The sequence below is a fragment of the Heptranchias perlo genome, chromosome 17, assembly GCF_035084215.1.
Source record: "Heptranchias perlo isolate sHepPer1 chromosome 17, sHepPer1.hap1, whole genome shotgun sequence".
NCBI classification, from domain to species: domain Eukaryota; kingdom Metazoa; phylum Chordata; class Chondrichthyes; order Hexanchiformes; family Hexanchidae; genus Heptranchias; species Heptranchias perlo.
The window spans coordinates 15,729,210-15,750,202 of record NC_090341.1 but is presented as its reverse complement, the minus strand read 5'-3'; the positions used below and the strand labels follow the sequence as shown (position 1 = coordinate 15,750,202).

The 20,993-nt window shown below is 40.0% G+C and overlaps 1 protein-coding gene across 9 annotated transcripts in view; it reads right to left on the bottom strand.

Annotated features, from left to right (window-relative positions):
• Positions 1 to 20,955, bottom strand: part of pbrm1 (polybromo 1) — a 65,070-nt gene extending 44,115 nt beyond the window's left edge. For 5 of the 9 annotated variants that reach the window (XM_067998596.1, XM_067998599.1, XM_067998602.1 and 2 more), the window contains exons 1-11: positions 20,852 to 20,949; positions 18,562 to 18,667; positions 16,284 to 16,444; positions 14,235 to 14,332; positions 10,363 to 10,510; positions 9,175 to 9,327; positions 8,599 to 8,721; positions 5,369 to 5,437; positions 5,036 to 5,134; positions 4,635 to 4,723; positions 1,068 to 1,159 (exon numbers count right to left, since the gene is read on the bottom strand). In XM_067998596.1, the coding sequence (XP_067854697.1) occupies positions 1,068 to 1,159; positions 4,635 to 4,723; positions 5,036 to 5,134; positions 5,369 to 5,437; positions 8,599 to 8,721; positions 9,175 to 9,327; positions 10,363 to 10,510; positions 14,235 to 14,332; positions 16,284 to 16,444; positions 18,562 to 18,601 (1,072 nt within the window). In that variant the 5' untranslated portion in view covers positions 18,602 to 18,667; positions 20,852 to 20,949. Of the gene's footprint in view, positions 1 to 1,067; positions 1,160 to 4,634; positions 4,724 to 5,035; positions 5,135 to 5,368; positions 5,438 to 8,598; positions 8,722 to 9,174; positions 9,328 to 10,362; positions 10,511 to 14,234; positions 14,333 to 16,283; positions 16,445 to 18,561; positions 18,668 to 20,851 lie in introns of those variants that run through there. The other 4 variants (XM_067998603.1, XM_067998604.1, XM_067998601.1 and 1 more) reach the window with 3 other exon arrangements.
• Positions 20,956 to 20,993: the final 38 nt, after the last annotated feature.

Below are 20,993 nucleotides of genomic sequence, written 5' to 3'. Positions count from 1 at the left end.
CTCGAGGGGCTAAATGCCACTGCCACTTGCTGCCTCTTGATATGCGCCACCTTCTCCTGCAGGAAAGCAGGACGTGTGTCTGGGTGATGTGCCTGTCATGGTTGAATAGCTGCCAGTGTGTGTGGTCTGTAAGTTGTGGGTGGGCAGCTTGAAGCAGTGGTAATGTGTAAGGGTGAGAGGAAGCATTTGGTTGGAAGAGTTGAATACTGAAGGAAAGAGTTTGTTGGTATGTGGGGGATTGGGGGATGCAGTTGGTGGGACACACCACTTAACAGTTGACCTCACTCACCTTGTCCACTCATGTCAAAGTATTGAACTTCTTCCTGCACTGCATCCATGTTCATGATGTTGTGTGCCTGGCATTGACTTCATTCCCCCGCTGCCTCTAGGATATATGTCTGGAGGGCCTCTTGGTTTCCCCCCCCCCGACAGTCCCTGCCCCCACCCCACCCCCGTCCCCCCTACCCCCCCCACCCCCAAACCCCCCATCCCCCCTACCACCGCACCCCCCCAACCCCCCCACCGCCTCTTGCACCAAGGTCTCTAGTGCATCAGCAGAGAACCTTGGTGCACGCACTCTCGCAGGCCTGGTAGCAACTCAGATCGGCAGATTGGTGAGGTCTGGCGTGCAGATTGGAGGATGTAGGATTTAGTAGTGCGCAACCTTTATTCAATGTTTTAACATAACTCATCAGTGTGTAAACATTGGAATGGGACCTGCATCTGTGTTTTTCGTGTGCAATGTCTAATCTCTGTTCAGACTCTATGCAGACAGTAGACTGTTATTTTCAGCAAATAACAGGTACCAGCTACCTTTAAGAGATTTCTAAGAAACATCCTCCCTTTAAGAGATTGCACTCCCTCTGGTGGTGGAAAGTGCAAACTGCATTGATTCCACGTGCAAGGCCTGGAATGGAACGCTGATTGCAGGTAAGTCCTGGGGTGGGCTGAAACTTGCATCCTGCCTGTGCAGGGGCCATCGGGCGTGGGGTAATAGCACATCACGCTACCTGTGCCCAAAAACGGCCCCTATCCAATTTTTCCCCCATAGTGTCATAGTGCCTTACCACCTAAACCACTTTCCTCTTCACTCTCAGATCCATACTGCAAAGCCATGGTAATGGCTGACAAACGATCTCCTTGAGCTGACCGTCGGTTCCTATTAAGACAGAATTTCAAAAAGCCTTTAGAAATTCAGAATTTTCTATTTGCTGATGTCTTAATCATACATGTTTTAGTTATACACATTAGATCTCCCGTGGCATTGCTCACTGGTAGTCCAGGACATGGGCAGGGGAGCAGATCACTCAGATGGGAAACGGGAGCAAGGAGAGAGGAACAGAGCAGTGGGGCAGGAAATGCAACACCAGGCCAGGGAACAGAACAATTGGGCAAAGTGGGAGTTGAAGCACCGTGGTTAGTTTCCCATCACTAGCCAACGGCAAAGTCTAGGGCTGAGGCAGCAGGAGCATTGCTAATACCTGGAATTGAGGCTGAAGTCAGAACAGATACCAGTTAGAGTGCAAGGCCAGTACTATATAACATGTTTACATTATTATTGCTTATTATATATTACAAGCCCTTGTTTATAGTTAGTTACATTGCTTTTCCCCATCAAAATTACCTTAGATAACGACTTCCGTGGGTTTTAGTACCATCAAGCCTTTTCTGTGGCTGGACACGTAAGAGTGGGTGGGGTTTACAAACAAGTCCCAAGACGCTTAGAATGGCCAGTCTTACTATCAATCATAAACATTAATTCTGGTATGTTATGCGACATTCTGCCACTCTCCAAAATGTGGTGGTGTTTGTTAGACTCAGAGGGGAGGTAGCCATATCTGCATTCTGGAAGTTTTACTGTACATAGTGACAATGGTATTTTGTGAGTGTTGCTACCAATTACTCGGTTGAACATCTTCCTTAGGGTAGTTAATAACTGACACGGTGATAGCTGCAGGCAGCCCTATGACCTCAAGTTCCAGATACCTGATGGGCAGACTTCTGAAGGGAAACGGTATTGGAGATGTCAAAGACAGAAAAGGCAGCTTATGGGTAAGCATAATGATTTTGTTGTGAATTATGTAAATTTTCATACTGTTTTGTTGCAAACTTTATTTTTTGATCCATGTTTCTGCATTACTGATAAAATAAGATGGGGCCAAAGGATTTTCAAGAAGTATTTTGAGTGATTTAATTGGTTTCCTCTTCTCCTCCTTACTAGTTATACTAGTTAACAGCTTGCTGATTCTTGATTGGTACTTTTTGTATACAATTGCTACTTGTTCATTGGTACGTTCCCAACCTGTTCAGTTGTGAATTGTTCCCGTCTTATGAGCCAATCAGAGACACCGACTTTGAGAGATTGAGGCCCTAGTCAGAAAGAAGAAGAAGGAGGCATATGACATGCATAGGCAGCTGGGATCAAGTGGATCCCTTGAAGAGTATAGAGATTGCCGGAGTAGAGTTAAGAGAGAAATCAGGAGGGCAAAAAGGGGATATGAGATTGCTTTGGCAGATAAGGCAAAGGTGAATCCAAAGAGCTTCTACAAATACATAAAGGGCAAAAGAGTAACTAGGGAGAGAGTAGGGCCACTTAAGGATCAACAAGGTCATCTATGTGCGGAACCACAAGAGATGGGTGAGATCCTAAATGAATATTTCGCATCGGTATTTACGGTTGAGAAAGGCATGGATGTTAGGGAACTTGGGGAAATAAATAGTGATGTCTTGAGGAGTGTGCATATTACAGAGAGGGAGGTGCTGGAAGTCTTAACGCGCATCAAGGTAGATAAATCTCCGGGACCTGATGAAATGTATCCCAGGACGTTATGGGAGGTTAGGGAGGAAATTGCGGGTCCCCTAGCAGAGATATTTGAATCATCGACAGCTACAGGTGAGGTGCCTGAAGTAGTAAATGTTGTGCCTTTGTTTAAGAAGGGCGGCAGGGAAAAGCCTGGGAACTACAGACCGGTGAGCCTGACATCTGTAGTGGGTAAGTTGTTAGAGGGTATTCTGAGAGACAGGATCTACAGGCATTTGGAGAGGCAGGGACTAATTAGGAACAGTCAGCATGGTTTTGTGAGAGGAAAATCATGTCTCACAAATTTGATTGAGTTTTTTGAAGGGGTAACCAAGAAGATAGATGAGGGCTGTGCAGTCGACATGGTCTACATGGACTTTAGCAAAGCCTTTGACAAGGTACCGCATGGTAGGTTGTTACATAAGGTTAGATCTCACGGGATACAAGGTGAGGTAGCCAATTGGATACAAAATTGGATTGACGGCAGAAGACAGAGGGTGGTTGTAGAGGGTTGTTTTTCAAACTGGAGGCCTGTGACCAGCGGTGTGCCTCAGGGATCGGTGCTGGGTCCGCTGTTATTTGTTATTTATATTAATGATTTGGATGAGAATTTAGGAGGCATGGTTAGTAAGTTTGCAGATGACACCAAGATTGGTGGCATTGTGGACAGTGAAGAAGGTTATCTAGGATTGCAACGGGATCTTGATAAATTAGGCCAGTGGGCCGATGAATGGCAGATGGAGTTTAATTTAGATAAATGTGAGGTGATGCATTTTGGTAGATCAAATCGGGCCAGGACCTACTCCGTTAATGGTAGGGCGTTGGGGAGAGTTATAGAACAAAGAGATCTAGGAGTACAGGTTCATAGCTCCTTGAAAGTGGAGTCACAGGTGGATAGGGTGGTGAAGAAGGCATTCAGCATGCTTGGTTTCATTGGTCAGAACATTGAATACAGGAGTTGGGATGTCTTGTTGAAGTTGTACAAGACATTAGTAAGGCCACACTTGGAATACTGTGTACAGTTCTGGTCACCCTACTATAGAAAGGATATTATTAAACTAGAAAGAGTGCAGAAAAGATTTACTAGGATGCTACCGGGACTTGATGGTTTGACTTATAGGGAGAGGTTGGATAGGCTGAGACTTTTTTCCCTGGAGAGTAGGAGGTTTAGGGGTGATCTTATAGAAGTCTATAAAATAATGAGGGGCATAGATAAGGTCGATAGTCAAAATCTTTTCCCAAAGGTAGGGAAGTCTATAACGAGGGGACATAGATTTAAGGTGAGAGGGGAGAGATACAAAAGGGTCCAGAGGGGCAATTTTTTCACTCAAAGGGTGGTGAGTGTTTGGAACGAGCTGCCAGAGGCAGTAGTAGAGGCGGGTACAATTTTGTCTTTTAAAAAGCATTTGGACAGTTACATGGGTAAGATGGGTATAGAGGGATATGGGCCAAGTGCAGGCAATTGGGACTAGCTTGGTGGTATAAACTGGGCGACATGGACATGTTGGGCCGAAGGGCCTGTTTCCATGTTGTAAACTTCTATGAAGGTGTGATGCCGGAAGTGTGACAGACGTGTGTTAGACACAAGATGTTAATTTGATTGAACGCAAACCAGAAATTATAAACACCCAGCTTGTAAGGAAAAGATTATAAGGGCTTTTATTTCATCTATGAATCATATTTTTAAAAAATGTTTTCCCAAAAGTCACATTTTGCATAAGAGACATTTTACAGTAAAATATACCAAAAAAAAAACGCAATCATTTGTAAACATTGTATGGAATGGCTACCACAGTCTTCAAAAGCCATAATACTAGACCAAAAATCTGTGTACCTGATTCGGAGACTGGATTTAGTAGGCTCCAAATTATGCTCAAGTTCAGCTCTCTTCTGATTAAATATTTTCTTAATGGTATTTGCATCCTATAGGATTGGAAAAGATATTTTCACCATCAACAACATTAATAAACTATCGCTATGCCAGCCCCCAAGCTGTGGACCTGGATATGTCACGGTCTGGTACAGCCCTTTACATCTGAATTAAAGAAGAATCTTATCTGTGTCATACTCTACAATAGAAGAATCCAATGTTTTAGCAGTATAGTTACTTAAATCTTATGATTTTATTAAAAGATTTCATGTTCAGTTTGAAAAGTCTGGCTATTTTGTAATTTTGGCTGTAGGGTGGCATGATCTAAAATCTAACTCACACCCTTCAATTTTTTTCAATCTTACCTTGAAGATCGGTGACCCTGGCTCATTGTAGGTTTTTGCGTTCCTTACTAAAAGCTCAATATCTCTCGCCATCAAATTGACACTCTTATAAACACCATTCTGTCAAAAGAAATTGGTATATTCATATTTAAAAGAGTAAACATTCATTGTAATCTAAAGTGTTTTCCAGTACAAAACAAGTTAAAATTACACATTTAACAGTCAGTTGCAGCATCAATGGTACAGCATAATTCCTCACATCATACAGTTCGTGATTTTAGCTGCAATGTTGTGGCAGGAAAAATAAAAGTCAAAAAAGGGAAAATAACAGACAAAATTGCAGAATAGTCAAACCTGAATCCTTTGGGCAATTGTCTTCAGGTCTACTGGTTCCTTAATAATTTCATAGTAGTCAGGATATTGCTGCAAATGCAAATAACAGTTCAAATATTAAAACTTTGACTTATCTATCAAATTTTTCAAAACAGGCTTTGACCAAACAGATTCAAAGTGGACCTCAGTGTTGCTACTTGTGATAGAATGGGCTCGATTTTCGGATGTCCGAGCCGGCGGGTTCATGGCGGGGGGGCTCCGAAAATCAGGGATTCCCGGGGCAGGTCCGGAACCTGGCTCCAACCTGCCCACTTCCGGGTTCCCCAGTGACGCGCTTAGATGCATGCGCAGCCCCCGCATGTGGGACTCCCGTCGGCAATTAAAGCCGGCGAGATCCCACTTAAACCAATTAATTAGATAGCTCAGGTCGTTTGCAGACCTGATTTGTAGGATATTTTAAGAGGGGTGGGATTTTCAACTCAACTGAGCGTGTTTCCCGTACTGGGGGAAACACTCCCAGTTGAAATGGACGTGTTGCAGCCACCAGCCTGTGGCGGCTGCAAAGGTCCATTTGACAGGTGGGGGAAACCCTCACTCATTGCAGGAGGCCACTCTGTCACTTTGGACAAAGTTTGGCCTCCATCACCCTCTTCCTAACAATCAAATTCACAAACTTGCAGCCTCAACCCCGGTGTGCAGACACATTTACCTACCTTGCGGACCCCCTCAAACGTACATCTTCTAGATGGGGGTCGCCATAGCTGCAGTCATGGCCTCCTCGGAGGACGAACAGCATCACCAGCCTCGCCGTCCACCTCTGACACGTGGAGCTCCACAACACAGTGCTGTGACACATCCACCTGCACAGCAGGAGGGAGGGCAATCGCAGAGAGAGATGCATCGCAGAAGGCACTACCCTCGCCACAGGGTGCACAGACCGAGGCTCAGCTTCCTGGACCTCTCTAAGCAGCAGTCCACACGGAGGCTAAGAGTCACTCGACATGTAGTCGTGGACATCTGCAGCCTCCTTCATGCCGAGCTGCTCCCGGCTGGCCCGAGCACCATCTTCTTACCTGTCACTGTCAAAGTCACCACTGCCCTCAACAACTTCTCCTCTGCATCCTTCCAGGGTGCCACCAGGGACATCGCCGACATCTCTCAGTCGTCTGCACAAAAGAGCCCTGCAAATACACCTACACCCAGTCTGCAGTGACACAATGGGTAGCATCAGGTGTGGGTCATCATAGTGATCCTCAGGAAAGGGCATTATTGCGCAAACCAGAGAAGATTTGCAAAGACGTGGCAGTAGTGGTGACAATATAATATGTAATGTGAGTTGATCAGAAATCAAATATAAGTAAAAACCATGACAAACCCTCAAACACCCTTGTGCATCCCCTTCATGCTCACGACACATTTGCCTTATGCTTCCTACTACACATATGTGATGCATGTCCTGTGGCTGCAGCACAGGTAGTGGCAGGTTGGGTGAGGCTGACCGTGAAAGAGATGCATGAGAGGGTGAGTATGAGACGGAGCCGTGAGATTGTATGAGGATTGGGTTGAGTGGTAGTGGTGGGATGAGTACTGGCGAGGTGAGTAAGTGCAGGTAAGATGAGGATGAGCTTTGAGTGGGTGTGAGGAGTGATGTGATAGAGTAGTGTTGGCAGTGCAGAAGGAGATGTGGGGTGGGGGCGGTGATGTGGCAGACGGAGTGTAGGGGAATGAGTAAGTGTACTCACTTCGGCTGACCTACTTAGGTCATTGAAGCGCCTCCTGCACTGTATGCAGGTGCGTGATATGTTAGTGGTGCTGGTGACCTCCTCTGCCACCTTGAGCCAGGCCTTCGTGGTGGCAGAGGCAGGCCACTTCCTCCCGTCCTCCGGGGAGAAGATCTCTGTCCTCCCCCTCCTCCTCACCCCATCCAGTAGGACCTGGAGTGAGGCATCATTAAACCTGGAACCAGCCTTCCCCTGGGCTGCTCCATGCTGTAATTTTGGATCCTTTCTGCAGCATCAGTCAGTGGAGGACTGCCTCTTTAAATGGGGCTTCTCCAGCTGACAGCCTATGATGCGACTGCGCAGTCCGCCCGCTGCGCAGCTTTCCAGCGCGAAACCCGGAAGCCAAGGTAAGTGGCTTCAATTAGGCTGCGATCGCGTGCGGAGCACCCTGAATTCACTGGTTGCGTTACCCACGCGCCCAGTCGACCCCCCGCTGCCAACCCACCTCCCTCCTAAAATCGAGCCCAATATCTCTAACAATGTCTATTGAATCCAGGTTCTTTAAGATTAGAGCAATTAATAAACCATCAATTATAATTGGAGATGAGGTTTCTCAAAAGCAACTTTTTCAGATTCCAACTTTGCAGGGCCTAAAATATATATATTTATAAATCTCAAGCTTGAAAATTAAATTCTACTTTTCTAAACCCCCAGGCACAGGCATGTATTTCCTCCTAAAGAATACCATGGAATGAACTTTTTATACAGCAGCTCTACATTTGTTTATCTAAAATCATTGCCTGCTTAAATAATAATATTTAATACTACTGATACAGTAGTTTGGCTAAACACGTCAACAAAGTATATTTTTATATTGCATAAAAAGATACAGGAAAGATTATAAAAATGATAAGGGATAACAAATTCTGTCAACTCAATTAAACTGTGTAAATGAACTAGCTTCTTCTATCAAAATGCAACAAAGTCAATGACGATCAATTTATAGTACCCTCTCAACAAGCTACTGGAATTATTTTAAAACCATACAATTTTACAGTAAAAGCCTGGGCACATAATGGCAATAAGTGTGAGAAAACAGACCAGGAAGATAAAGAGATGTCAAAAGATAAGTTTTTACAACTATCTATATAGTATACTAAAAATCTTACACCTGCATGGACTTCCTATCAATGTTTCCATTATAATTTCCTACTTTCATATTTATGTAAACTTGTAGCACTGTAAATACATCCTCCTGCCAGTGGTGGTGCTACACCCTTCAACCCGGTTTCATCTGAAGTCTACTTTTGATCTATAGTCAATCTACCATGGCATTGCACAGTTTTACTTAATTTTACTGAGAAGAAAGTAGACTTCAGCTGCAAAAAGAGAGGTTTTCGTTAAAGTATCTGTCCATACCTGTTCTTTTCTGCTTAAACATTCAATAATGCATTTTCAAAGGCAGAATTTTTTTCCACAACTGAATTACTATAATTTATCAGTTTACTATTTGTGAACAGATTTACTCACCACTCTAGAAGGCAATTTTTGAAAAAGCTCACTGATGAGATGACCTGTTGGGTCAACATAAGTGGCTACAGCTTCAAAAAGGTGCTCCAGTTGTTCCTTTAGATTATTATAATGTGTTGTACTCTACAAAAAAATAATAAAATTCAATACTCAACAGCTTTCATATCCCATCAATTCTACACATTTGTCTAATTTTGAAATACATGGATTCTACTCATCAACCAAGAGTGCAAAATTAACATTTTAATTCTGATTTGACATTTTATTTAAAAGCAATGTTCTAAATCTTAAAGGGGCAACACCCAAAATTTTGTGTAATATGAAGAAGAAATGCATAAATAGTTCCCACCAAAATACCCCTATGCCTACACGACAATAGTAGAGAGGAGGGGACTCTGAAGACTAGAATTTTGTTACTAGATATCTGATTAATTGGATACATTACAAATCTGAACAATCAATAAATATCCTGCCTAAAGGAATAATGTAGGGAAATTAGAAAATGCTAAATACTAGCCGAATACTTATAAATAAGATTGTTGTGAACTTTCCCTGGAGAATTAAAGCTGCACTTACTTCCTCATCACCAGTTGTACCAGGATTGTCTTGACCATCATAATCATCCTCTTCATCTTCATCTTCATAATCTCCCCTTTGAACAAATTCATTTCTTGTTCTAGTATACAAATCCCACAATTTACCTGCAGCTTTGCACTCAACTGAATCTTCCTGTAAGTGATCAAAAAATTTGCTTTAAACACACAAACACTATAAGTTATATATTTTCTAATCATAATTTGCATAAACATGTGTAATTGGTGCGTGCAGTCAAATCAACAAACACTAATTCATATGAGTTAAACCGTCTCAACCAAAAGTTATTTTTGTATCATAACATAGATATTAAGCTAGTATCTTAACCATGTACATGTGTTCCACTTCGTAAGCATTCATCAAATAGCATGGAAGTTGAATTGACCAGAAATATACCAGAAGTCATGTTTCTAGTTATACAGTGATATAAGATCATGAAACTCAGCCTTCTAAGCATGTTTACAGCGTCCTCATCTCCAGGGCCAAATATGATTAAAAATATATTTTTGAAGCTATCTGTACCTAACATTCCACCTCAGCTCATTGCGAAATCCAACCATCATTTGTTTTATTTTCAGACGTGTCCTTTTTAACAGCGATAGCATACAGAACATTCACATGTTTTAATTGTATTTCACGTAACAAAAATTTTAGATTTTAAAAATTCTATGAAAGAGGTGGCAACTTTAAAAAAAAGAATTTTAACCATGTAATAAATCAAAATGATAGGTAAATTGCTCAGTGATAAAATTCTATAGATAGAGAATAAACTTCAAACGCTGGAAACTTGAAATGAAAACAGAAAATACTAGGGATTCCAACGACTGAAAAGAGAAAAAGGTAGATTGAGATTTTGGCTGAAGACCCTGCTCAACGTTCTGACGGAGGGTCTACACCACAAACAAGAATCTGTCCTCTTTTCAGATGCTGATGGATCTGCTGCATATCTCCAAAATTTTCTGTTTTTATTATAAAATAATATACCACTCATTTAAAACAACAACTTTCATTTATACATCACCTTTAATGTAGAAAAATGTCCTGAGATGCTTCACAGAGGCATAAACAAAAATAAATGGACACCAAGCCAATGAAGGAGGCATTTGAAGGCATTGCAAAAGCTTGGCAAAAGACGTATATACAAACCAGTTTAGTCTCAAAGCTCATTACCTTATAGTAGGCCTTTGCATTATTGACCATAAGCTGAAAATCAGAAGTTAACTGATCGACATCATCGTATTCCTCCATCTTCAATTTCTGCTGGATCTTCAAAAGATCAATGGGATGGGAGACCACGTCATAGTAATCTGGTTGGTTCCTATTTTACAGCACATTGCAAGATATGCTTAAAAAATTATGTACACTCTTCAAATGCCCATAACTGGTATGACTTTTAGTTCAAAACTAGTAGTAACCAATATAGCATATTAATTTTATACTTTTAATTCTCAGTAATATTATTACACACTTGTGCAAATTCATGAAAATAGAATTCACAGTCCTGACCATGCTCTTCACTACTCAAGGCACAGTGTGACTAAGTCAGCTCACAAAACCAAGTATATTGCAGAATATGCATCATCATTGGAACTTTGTATTAGTATGTATATTTAAATTCAATAAAAAAAAATCTTTTTAGAACTTTAAAAAGGTTTCTGACCATCTTTTACACAAGGTGTTAACATAAGAAATGGAACATTGTATTGGTAGAAATGCATTAATGGGTCCCCTTCACTCGTTCAAAAGATCTCAATTATTGGTCAAAAACCTTTTCTCAGTGCAGTTTATGTGATTATTGACTTGATCTAGACTTATCATTACTGTATTAAACACTGTTTAATGTTTATTTCATATACTTTTCAGAAGATTAAATGATACAATACACAGGGTAAATTTAGCATGTTGGCTGAAGTGGGCCAGTGAAACACATTGCTCAATGACAGTGAAGACTCAACCTTCATACAGTTGCTTTTGGGAATAATTAATATCTTTACATCCACCTAATTGTTGAGTTCACTTCATTTTTGAATTGCAATATTACAATTTTACAGTAATTAGCAAATTTTCTGCTTAAGTTCAAGCTTTAAAAAATAACATTTGAATTGCATTCACAAAGTATTCAGTCATCTGAATTGCAGCACTAGTTGCAAAGCTGCACACTGCAGTCTTCCTGCTAAAATAACAAAATCTACAATTAACTGGTGGTTCCATGACACTACAGTGAGCAATTTTTTTGCAGAGAACCATTCCTTTAATATAGTTGACCTTGAGAAAACCATGTTTTTTCAGCTGTACTGAAAGAAATCCACAAACATTATTATTTATGGTATCCAGTCTCTGGGCAAGCAACTTGTTCATAGAATCACAGAATGTTACGGCACAGAAGGAGGCCATTCGGCCCATCGTGCCAGTTCCGGCCGAAAAAGAACGATCCAGCTTAATTCCACTTTCCAGCAATTGGTCTGTAGCCCTGTAGGTTACGGCACTTCAAGTGCACATCCAAGTACTTTTTAAATGAGTTGAGGGTTTCTGCCTCTACCACCCTTTTAGGCAGTGAGTTCCAAACCCCCAACACCCTCTGGGTGAAAATATTTCTCCTCAGTTCCCCTCCAATCCTTCTACCAATTACTTAAAATCCATGCCCCCGGTCACTGACCCCTCTGCTAAGGGAAATAGGTCCTCCCTATCCACTCTATCTGGTCCTGTCATAATTTGATATACCTCAATTAAATCAGCCTCCTTTGTTCTAAAGAAAACAACCCCAGCCTATCCAATCTTTTCTCATAGCTAAAATTCTCCAACCCTGGCAACATCCTTGTAAATCTCCTCTGTATCCTCTCTAGTGCAATCACATCTTTCCTGTAATGTGGTGACCAGAACTGTACGCAGTACTCAAGCTGTGGCCCAACCAATGTTTTATACAATTATAGCATAACCTCCCTGCTCTTATATTCTATGCCTCGGCAAATAAAGGAAAGTATCCCGTATGCCTTTTTAACTGCCTTATCTACTTGTCCTGCTACCTTCAGGGATCTGTGGACATGCACTCCCTTTGTTCCTCTACACCTCTCAGTATCCTCCCATTTATTGTGTACTCCCTTGCCTTATTTACCCTCCCCAAATGCATTACCTCACACTTTTCTGGGTTGAATTCCATTTGCCACTTTTCTGTCCTCCTGACCAGTCCATTGATATATTCCTGCAGTCTATGGCTTTCCTCCTCACTATCAACCACAGGGCCAATTTTTGTATCATCTGCAAACTTCTTGATCAAGCCCCCCAGATTCAAGTCCAGATCATTAATATATACCACGAAAAGCAAGGGACCTAGTACTGAGCCTTGCGGGACCCCAATGGAAACAGCCTTCCAGTCGCAAAAACACCCGTCAACCATTACCCTTTGCTTCTTGCCACTGAGCCAATTTTGGATCCAACTAGCCACTTTCCCTTGGATCCCATGGGCTTTTACTTTTTTGACCAGTCTGCCATGTGGGACCTTGTCAAAAGCCTTGCTAAAATCCATGTACACTACGTCAAACGCATTACCCTCATCGACCCTCCTTGTTACCTGCTCAAAAAATTCAATCAAGTTAGTCAGACACAACCTTCCCTTAACAAATCCAATTGTAAACAATTTTACAACACCAAGTTATAGTCCAGCAATTTTATTTTAAATTCACAAGCTTTCGGAGGCTTCCTCCTTCGTCAGGTGAACGATGTGAAAATCATTCACCTGACGAAGGAGGAAGCCTCCGAAAGCTTGTGAATTTAAAATAAAATTGCTGGACTATAACTTGGTGTTGTAAAATTGTTTACAATTGTCAACCCCAGTCCATCACCGGCATCTCCACATCTTAACAAATCCATGCTGACTGTGCTTGATTAACCCGTGCCTTTCTAAATGCTGTCTCAGAATCGAATCCAATAATTTGCCCACCACCGTGGTCAGACTGACTGGCCTATAATTACTTGGTCTATCTCTTTCTCCCTTTTTAAACAACCTAATATTAAAAGGCAAATAATAGTAACATTTTAGAACTGCTGGTTTTTGATGCCTTGGTGATATAGAAACATAGAAGTTTATAGCACAGAAGGAGGCCATTCAATTCTTCATGTCTGTAATGGCTTTAGAGCAACTCAAAACTAACCCCACTGCCTTGCTCACTCCCCATAGCTATATGTCTATATCTTTCTCTGCTTCAAATATTTTTTCACTTTTCCCTTCAAAGATGCAATGGCCTCTGCCCCAACTACTTTGTGGCAAAGTATTTCATGCTCCTACAGCTCTGTTTAAAGGAATTTCTCCTAGCCTCTCTCCTCACACTCTCAGTGACAATTTTAAGTGTATGATGCCCTCATGTTTCCCCATTCACCCTATTAAAGCTCTTCATAAATTTTTAAAACGCCAATTAAATCTCCTCTTGGCCCTCTCTGCTCCAGTAGAAATAGTCCCAATATCTCATAATGGGTTAAAGTAACAACGTGGTGCTCCCCACAATGGGATCATATCTACAGTTTCCCATGTTGTGAGACCCTGATCTGAATCGATGTGAACCACCTTTTTGTGCCTGGCTGCAGGGTGGCAATGGCAGAAGCCTTTGACTATGTTATCTCCCTTCTTGCTTGGTTGCAGAATGGTGTTGAGTATTGGGAAAGGAGAAAAAAAGAGAATTACTGTCATCAATGATGCTCAATTAAGAAAGAATACAGAATCTGATATTTTTCAAGTATACAGGTCATTCCTATTAAAATATACTTTCCTTGATCTGCAATATTTCACTGGTTGTTTAAACACACCCAATTAATTATACCGAATGTATTAAAGCCAGTACATTTATGTACCAATGTGAGATAAAACTGTTTAATTCAGGCAGTTTTTAGATTATACAAAACAGTAAGCAAAGCTATATTTTTACATTTTGTGTCTTTTGACCCAGACATAAAAAACATTAGCTTGTTAAATCAAACTTTTTTCTCAAGAATGTGTTTTTTTTTAAATGAATTCTGAAAAACTTCCAAGATCAGGATTCCAAAAATGCTACCTTCGTTTTGGTGCTCTGATGAAGAGCTCACACAGAAGTCTTCCGTGATCATCCTTGTAATCTCTAATGGTATTGTACAGCTCATGGCAAACTGCAATCTGTTGAAAGAAAAATTTTTATACTACATATGTGCAAATGCTTTAGTTGTACAGAGCCTTGGCAGACCCCATCTGGAGTAGTGTGTTCAGTTTTGGGCACCGTACCTCTAGAAGGACATACTGGCCTTGGAGGGGCTACAGTGCAGATTCATCAGAATGATAACCAGGGCTTAAAAGGTTAAATTATGAGGACAGCTTGCATAAACTTGGCTTGTATTTATGTCCTTGAGATAAGAAGATAGACAGGTGATTTAAATGAGGTGTTTAAAATGATAAAGGAGTTCAATAGGGTAAATACAGAGAAACTATTTTGTCTGGTGGGGGAATCCAGAACAAGGGGGCACAACCTTAAAATTAGAGCTGGACCATTCACGAGTGAATCAGGAAGCACTTTTTCCACACAAAGAGTAGTGGAAATTTGGAACGTTCCCCTAAAAGGCTGTGGATGCTGGGTCAATTGAAATTTTCAAGACTGGGATGGATAGATTTTTGTTGGGTAATGGTATCAAGGAATATGGAGCAAAGGCAGATAAATGGAGTTGAGGTGAAGATCAGCCTTGATCTGATTGAATGGCAGAACAAATTGGCGGGCTGAATGGCCTACTCCTGTTCTTATGTCTTTATGTACATTATACATACATGTAAACTGTAAAACAAAAATCTACAGCTTAAAGATAAATTTAAGGATTAAATGAGGAAAGACATAATCTGTTAATCAAAATATTTATACTTCCTAACTGTCAACATACCAGGTAAGACAGGTTTGCTTCAAAATTCAAATAATCTTTTTTGAAAAATGAATTTAATTGCAATGAGGAAAGCACATTCTCTCTCTGAGCTTAATGAATTTTCTGAATTTATAGACCCACCTCCCTAAGCTACAACAGGCGTGTAATCAATACTCTGTCGTTTTCCACACACACACACACACACACACACACACACACACACGTCTCTGTTTAACAAATAAAGAAACAAATGAGATTTGCCCCCTAGCTTTTCTGCTAGAATAATCCACCAGTGCAGCTGACTGACTGGTATTGGTGCATCCTGGGAAATGAAGCACACAACACATGCTCAGACTGCACAATCCAAATTCAGCTCACAGAGTCAAAGCTCTGAGCAAAGATATCAAGCCAAAGCCTAGGCTTTTGGGAAAGGCTGAGACTTTTAAGTAAAAAACTTAATGAAGGCATTAAAAGGGGGAAAAGACAATTCAGTGGATAAATTTAATGATGTTATAATGAAACAAGTAATTTTAATTTTGTTTAAATCCTTGCCTTGCTCATTAGACATTTCAGTTACTGAAAAAAACGGCAGATGAAAGAAAAAAAATCAGAAAGCATTTTGAGTGATTTGTGGAAACATGGTGGCCAGATTGCACAATCATAAGGCAATGTTTGCTCACTATAAAGTTACAGCTATTGTGAGTGACACAAGCTGCAACAGGGAAATGCAACACCTTTAATATTGAAAACACCTATCACAATGCCACCTGCCGTACTTAATGAGTTTTCAGTGAAACATGCACCCCACGTACCAAATTTAATCTGTAATAGGTAGATCTATAATACAGCAGAATAATTATATAGTCAGAAGGTTTGCAAAAGTAACGCATTGGTTTACCAAGTAAATGGTAAACATGTTTACATCACTTATCTCCTTTCTTTACACAGGCAAAGTAAAATAAGGTGAAAATCTAATGCCAAATGATTCAGATGACATTATTCAACCAGTACATCTGATAATTGACCAGTGAATGAGGAAAGTACCAAAAATAAACTTCAGCATTTCTTTTATTATTGAAATTTTGCCACCAGTCTTCTGTAACAAAAAAAATAAATGTCCAGAAAACTGAACCAGTCTGGACAAAGAAGGTAATTACATTTACTTAGAGAAATTAACAGGAATATAGAAAGCATTCACTTCTACCCCTTATAGTCAAACTTACTGGATCTACAGTTGGAACATTGGAAATTTTTCTTCTTTTTCTGCTTGATCCTGAGGTGCTTCCAGAAACAGGATGCCCATCATCACAGTCTCCACCACTAATGCTGCTTGAAGGAGAAGTGGCCCTTTTTCTTTTTGAACCCATAGGAACTTTGGTAATATCTTTAAAAATAAGGTGTTCAACAGTGAGTTCACTCAAAGGAAAACAAACATGGATACTCATAGTCTTTGTATCATAAAACACAAGTCATTCTGTCAATCACTTTATTAGATTTTGAATACCTACTTCTTCTCAATATCATGAATGCATTTAATGGTAAACTTTATTTAGTAGCTTACAACATGCATCAACTTCTGTTTTTGGATCCAACTCAAACTATTAAAAGCTAAAATCAGAACACTTTTTTTTTTACAAATCCTGAAGTGCAACAAATAACAGGAACTCTTGGCCTATCAAACAATTAAAATTTTCCAGGCTGATAGTCTCCCCATCCAATTTCATTCATACTGGAAGGAGCACTATTTTCTACAAAGCAGCACAAAGCTCTAGGGTCCTTCATGCAGATTATGTCTCCTCAATGCATATTTCATAATTATAAAAGAGAACCTGTTTTGATATGTTATTATGGGCATGGAGCTCAGGCTGTATCAGAATCACACTTCTTACACCAGAAATTCACACCGTAGATTGGCACTCATCAACAACTTAAAAGTTTTCTGAACCTATATAATAATCATTCTAGCAGCATACATGTTGAAGTATATAAAATATTAAAAAGTGTAGATGAGGCAAACTCAGATTATTACTACCAAGAAAGTAGAATTAAATGGAAATGATTGAAGAGTAAATTTGGAACAGGTATCAGGAAAGTTCTTTGCTCAAAGAGTGCTAAATGTTTAGAATAATCTGGCACGCAAAGTAATAGAGGCAAAAAAATCAGACTTATTTTAGGTCAGTTATACAACACCCACTGGTCTGCGACCAGTTCAGGTCTGAGTACACACCAGACAGACTGTGGCTCTATCTCCCTCTGCTCTTGTGAAGTTCTTTTAAGTTCAGAAAGCCATTGCTGACTTGCTAGATATGTTATATATTATTGATGTCAGCATGGTGATGCACCTATGTGTGAACTTTCATGCACAAACAATGCCAACATTCTGAGTGTAAAATTGAAATGTTGCACCAAAAGCACTGTGCTCTATTTTGTAGTATATAAACTGAAGTCTGTGAGCAAAAACAAACAACTGTCATTTGCTGGGTGCTGTTCATGGTGCTTTGGGTGCAGTGCAGTCATCCAGCTGCAGCTGAACGTAGGCGGGCAGAACTTCTACTGTGGCTCGAAGAGGTGTCAAACCACCTAATGGAAATGGCTTCATTCCTACTATAATGCACTAGCGAGTCCGATAACCAAAAACAATGAAATCATGCAGGTGTTCATATCGAGTATTGTAAAATAAAGAATGTTCATTTGTATTCCTCAAACAGTGTATTGGAATCAAATAGAAACACACTTTCAGCAGGCATTCAGTGAGTAATTCCACTGTTTCTTTCCTTTATCTGATTTAATTATACCATTGTGGAAGTACCATCATCAGAGGTTCAAGGCAGCCATGCCAGTATAGCTAACTTCCCGAGAACAAATAGTAAAAAAAATGTTTGTGTTTATGCAATAAGTAGCATGTGGTAGAATTTCATCTAACATGATAAAGAACATTGATTATCTGAATTTTTAGCTTCTATATGAATAATTTTACATACATGTAAAAGACTAATATAAACATTAAGCAGCAAATTGTAAGTATAACTTATGTAAAGTAAGATCACTGTCCTCAAGAACAAAGGGTTCTCTTCAGCAATGGGGAAGGCAAAGCAAGCTATCATCTCTTTTACTTTAGACTTTTTTACTTCTTGGTTAGGAAAAGGAACAATTTGGGAGTGCTGGATCTTTATTGTGTAGATTTGACATTTAAAATAATAGGTTCCAAGCAACTTCATACAGTTGTGCTTTTTTCTCTCAATTATTTATGATTAAAAGGGGACCAATAATTTCACAAATCCCTGGCCAGTCACTCACAGCAAGTAGGATTTACTTTTTTCCTCCTTTTTATCTGGGGAGAACCCTGAAGCCCTTCAATAGGTTTTCCCAATATACAAACAACCATCAAGTTCAATTTAACAATACCATACACCAGTATTAAGTTACTTAACATTATTTCATAGGCAAATGTACAATAGGGTACTTGTAAAAATATAATTTAACAGAAGGGAAAGTGCTCACTTGGAAACACCACATTAGGACAAAAGGACGTCCGATTCATATGCAAAGTCCGTCTAGTCCAACTTCAGTTTTGTAAAATAACTGAGAAACTCCCAACCTCTGAGGCCTGCACCAAGTTGAAAGCATGTGGGGAAAATGGACACACAGAAATGATGCCTGAATCTTGTGCACTTAAAAACAATACTCACTCCTACAACTTCCAAGCAATTTTTAAAAGAACTGCACATTCACAATTTTTTCCCCTCTTTGTTCTTCTTTTGATTTTCTTCAGTTAATACTTGTACAACAAATAGGGTAGTGGGGTCAGGCGGAGAAACAATACATGGGAAAGCGACACAGTTACAGCAGACCAGATATTTTTCCCTTATTTTCTCATTCATGAAACTACTCCTTTTACAATTAAATTCATATGTGAATTTTGATATCTGGAAGCAGTAAATTGGATACAAGAATGCTCCATGACCACAGGACATTTGGGGGGGGGCAACAAAAATCAGACTGCAACATCCTACCTTCATATATTATAATGCTTGACCACATACAAAGAAAGTTTTCATGCTTCCTTGTAAAGGTTTGCTCTGCTGATTTTCCCAGTTTTCCCCCCAAATTTCTTTTACATGCCTGTCTCAGTTCACGTGAGAAAAATCAAAGTTTTGCTGTGGTAGGCAGGGGATAGCAATGTCCCCCTTGTGATGCTTAAACTACAGAGAAAAAACAAACACTATACCAGAACAGTCATTTCCACTTGTGTATAATTTTTGCAACTGTCAAGTCAAAGTTTCAAGCCTGCTGACTTAACTGTATTAGCAACAAACTTTTCATGTGGCTGTTTTTCTTAACTAGCTGTTTTATGGCAGGAGTGGCCAAGCCTTTTGATTTGTGGACCACATGGATCTGTACCAAGGAGCCTCATATATAAAGTTATATCAGCTATTAATGTATATACTAAAGTTGTGGATACTATCAGATCTTGGTATACTGATTTAGGATTAGTCCACCATTGAAGCAGCAGAGTTTAGAGCCCTTTCCCAATTACCAGACCCACAAAATTCAAACAGGAAAAACCAACAAATAATAAAAACAAATTGCCTAGAGCTTATAGACTGCAATTAGCCCACAGGCTGTAGTTTGGACACCCATATTATGGGAAAGACCAAATTTTATATAGTGCTCAAATGCAAACTGCCTCCGTATGAAATAGTCTCTGGAGGTAATTGTGAAGAAGTTCATTAGGAATTAAGTCATTCAGAGATGGAAGCAGTATAATGTCTATAGTTTGGAATCAAAAAGAAATGTTGATAACTATTAAGTTATTGCAGGGTCAATAAATAAATGACAAATATCCAGGATCGTTGGTGAAATTATTTGTCTACAATTTTGATGTAGTATACGTTAACTGTCAATTTTCTTTTCCTTATAGCCTAATGGGTCACTCTTGTCTGAAAATTTTCAACAGGTTTATTACCATCTTTAGTTGAGTTTATTTTTTGCTAAACATTATTCTTGCTCTGTGAATCTTAGTAGACTTTGATTAAATACAAGATAAAAAGAGAACCCTTTGCTAAGTCTGACCGAATTTGAAATAACATTTCCAGCAAAGTTTTCCAGATCGACAAAATCGCCAATAAAACATATGGTTTCATTGGGCAGCTGTTTGTATTTCTTTAGTGAAGTAACATTTCAGCAATGTAAACATGTTTATGTAGTTGTTCCCATGACAGCAACCGTCAAAAGGTAGTTTGTTCCCCCAATCGGGAAGTGTTCTAGTCCTAATTTCTATCACCAGCAAATTTTATTTATCGATTGTACACAACTAATTATTTTTGTTTAAAAATCCCCTTGAAAGCGATGCCAGATGACTCACAAGTTACCTTCTTGTATGAATAAACACGTCAAATGTACATTCAATCCCTGGATATAAACGTATTCTGCAATGTTATCTGCACGTTGCGGGCGGATACATTTCATTCACACCACAGGAAAAAAGAACTGGCTAAAAAAAAAATCCAACTTAAAAACCCTTGTTTTTTTTTTACCCCTTCCACATGTGCAAAACAAAAACATTAAAATACTGAATGAAATGATTTGAGTGAACGACACAGCCCACCCGCGCGGATGATGCGCTGAAGTCTGGGGTCCGGGGACCTGATTGACACAACAAAAGAAAAAGCGGCCTGCGCGTCATAGGCACCATCGCAGCCGCGCAATACAGGATACGAAAAACTCTCCAAAACACAATCTCTACACATTACGCGTCTCAGTGAAGCACAGCAACCAAAGCCGTCCTTACCCTACTTGGAGGATCCCGAAAGAATGTATAATAATAACTACAACAATCTGCTCTCTCTCTCTCTCTCTCCCCTTCCCCTATCTCCACCACCGGCGCCACAGCCGTAAAGCTGATCCGATAATGTATTGGCGACACTAACGTG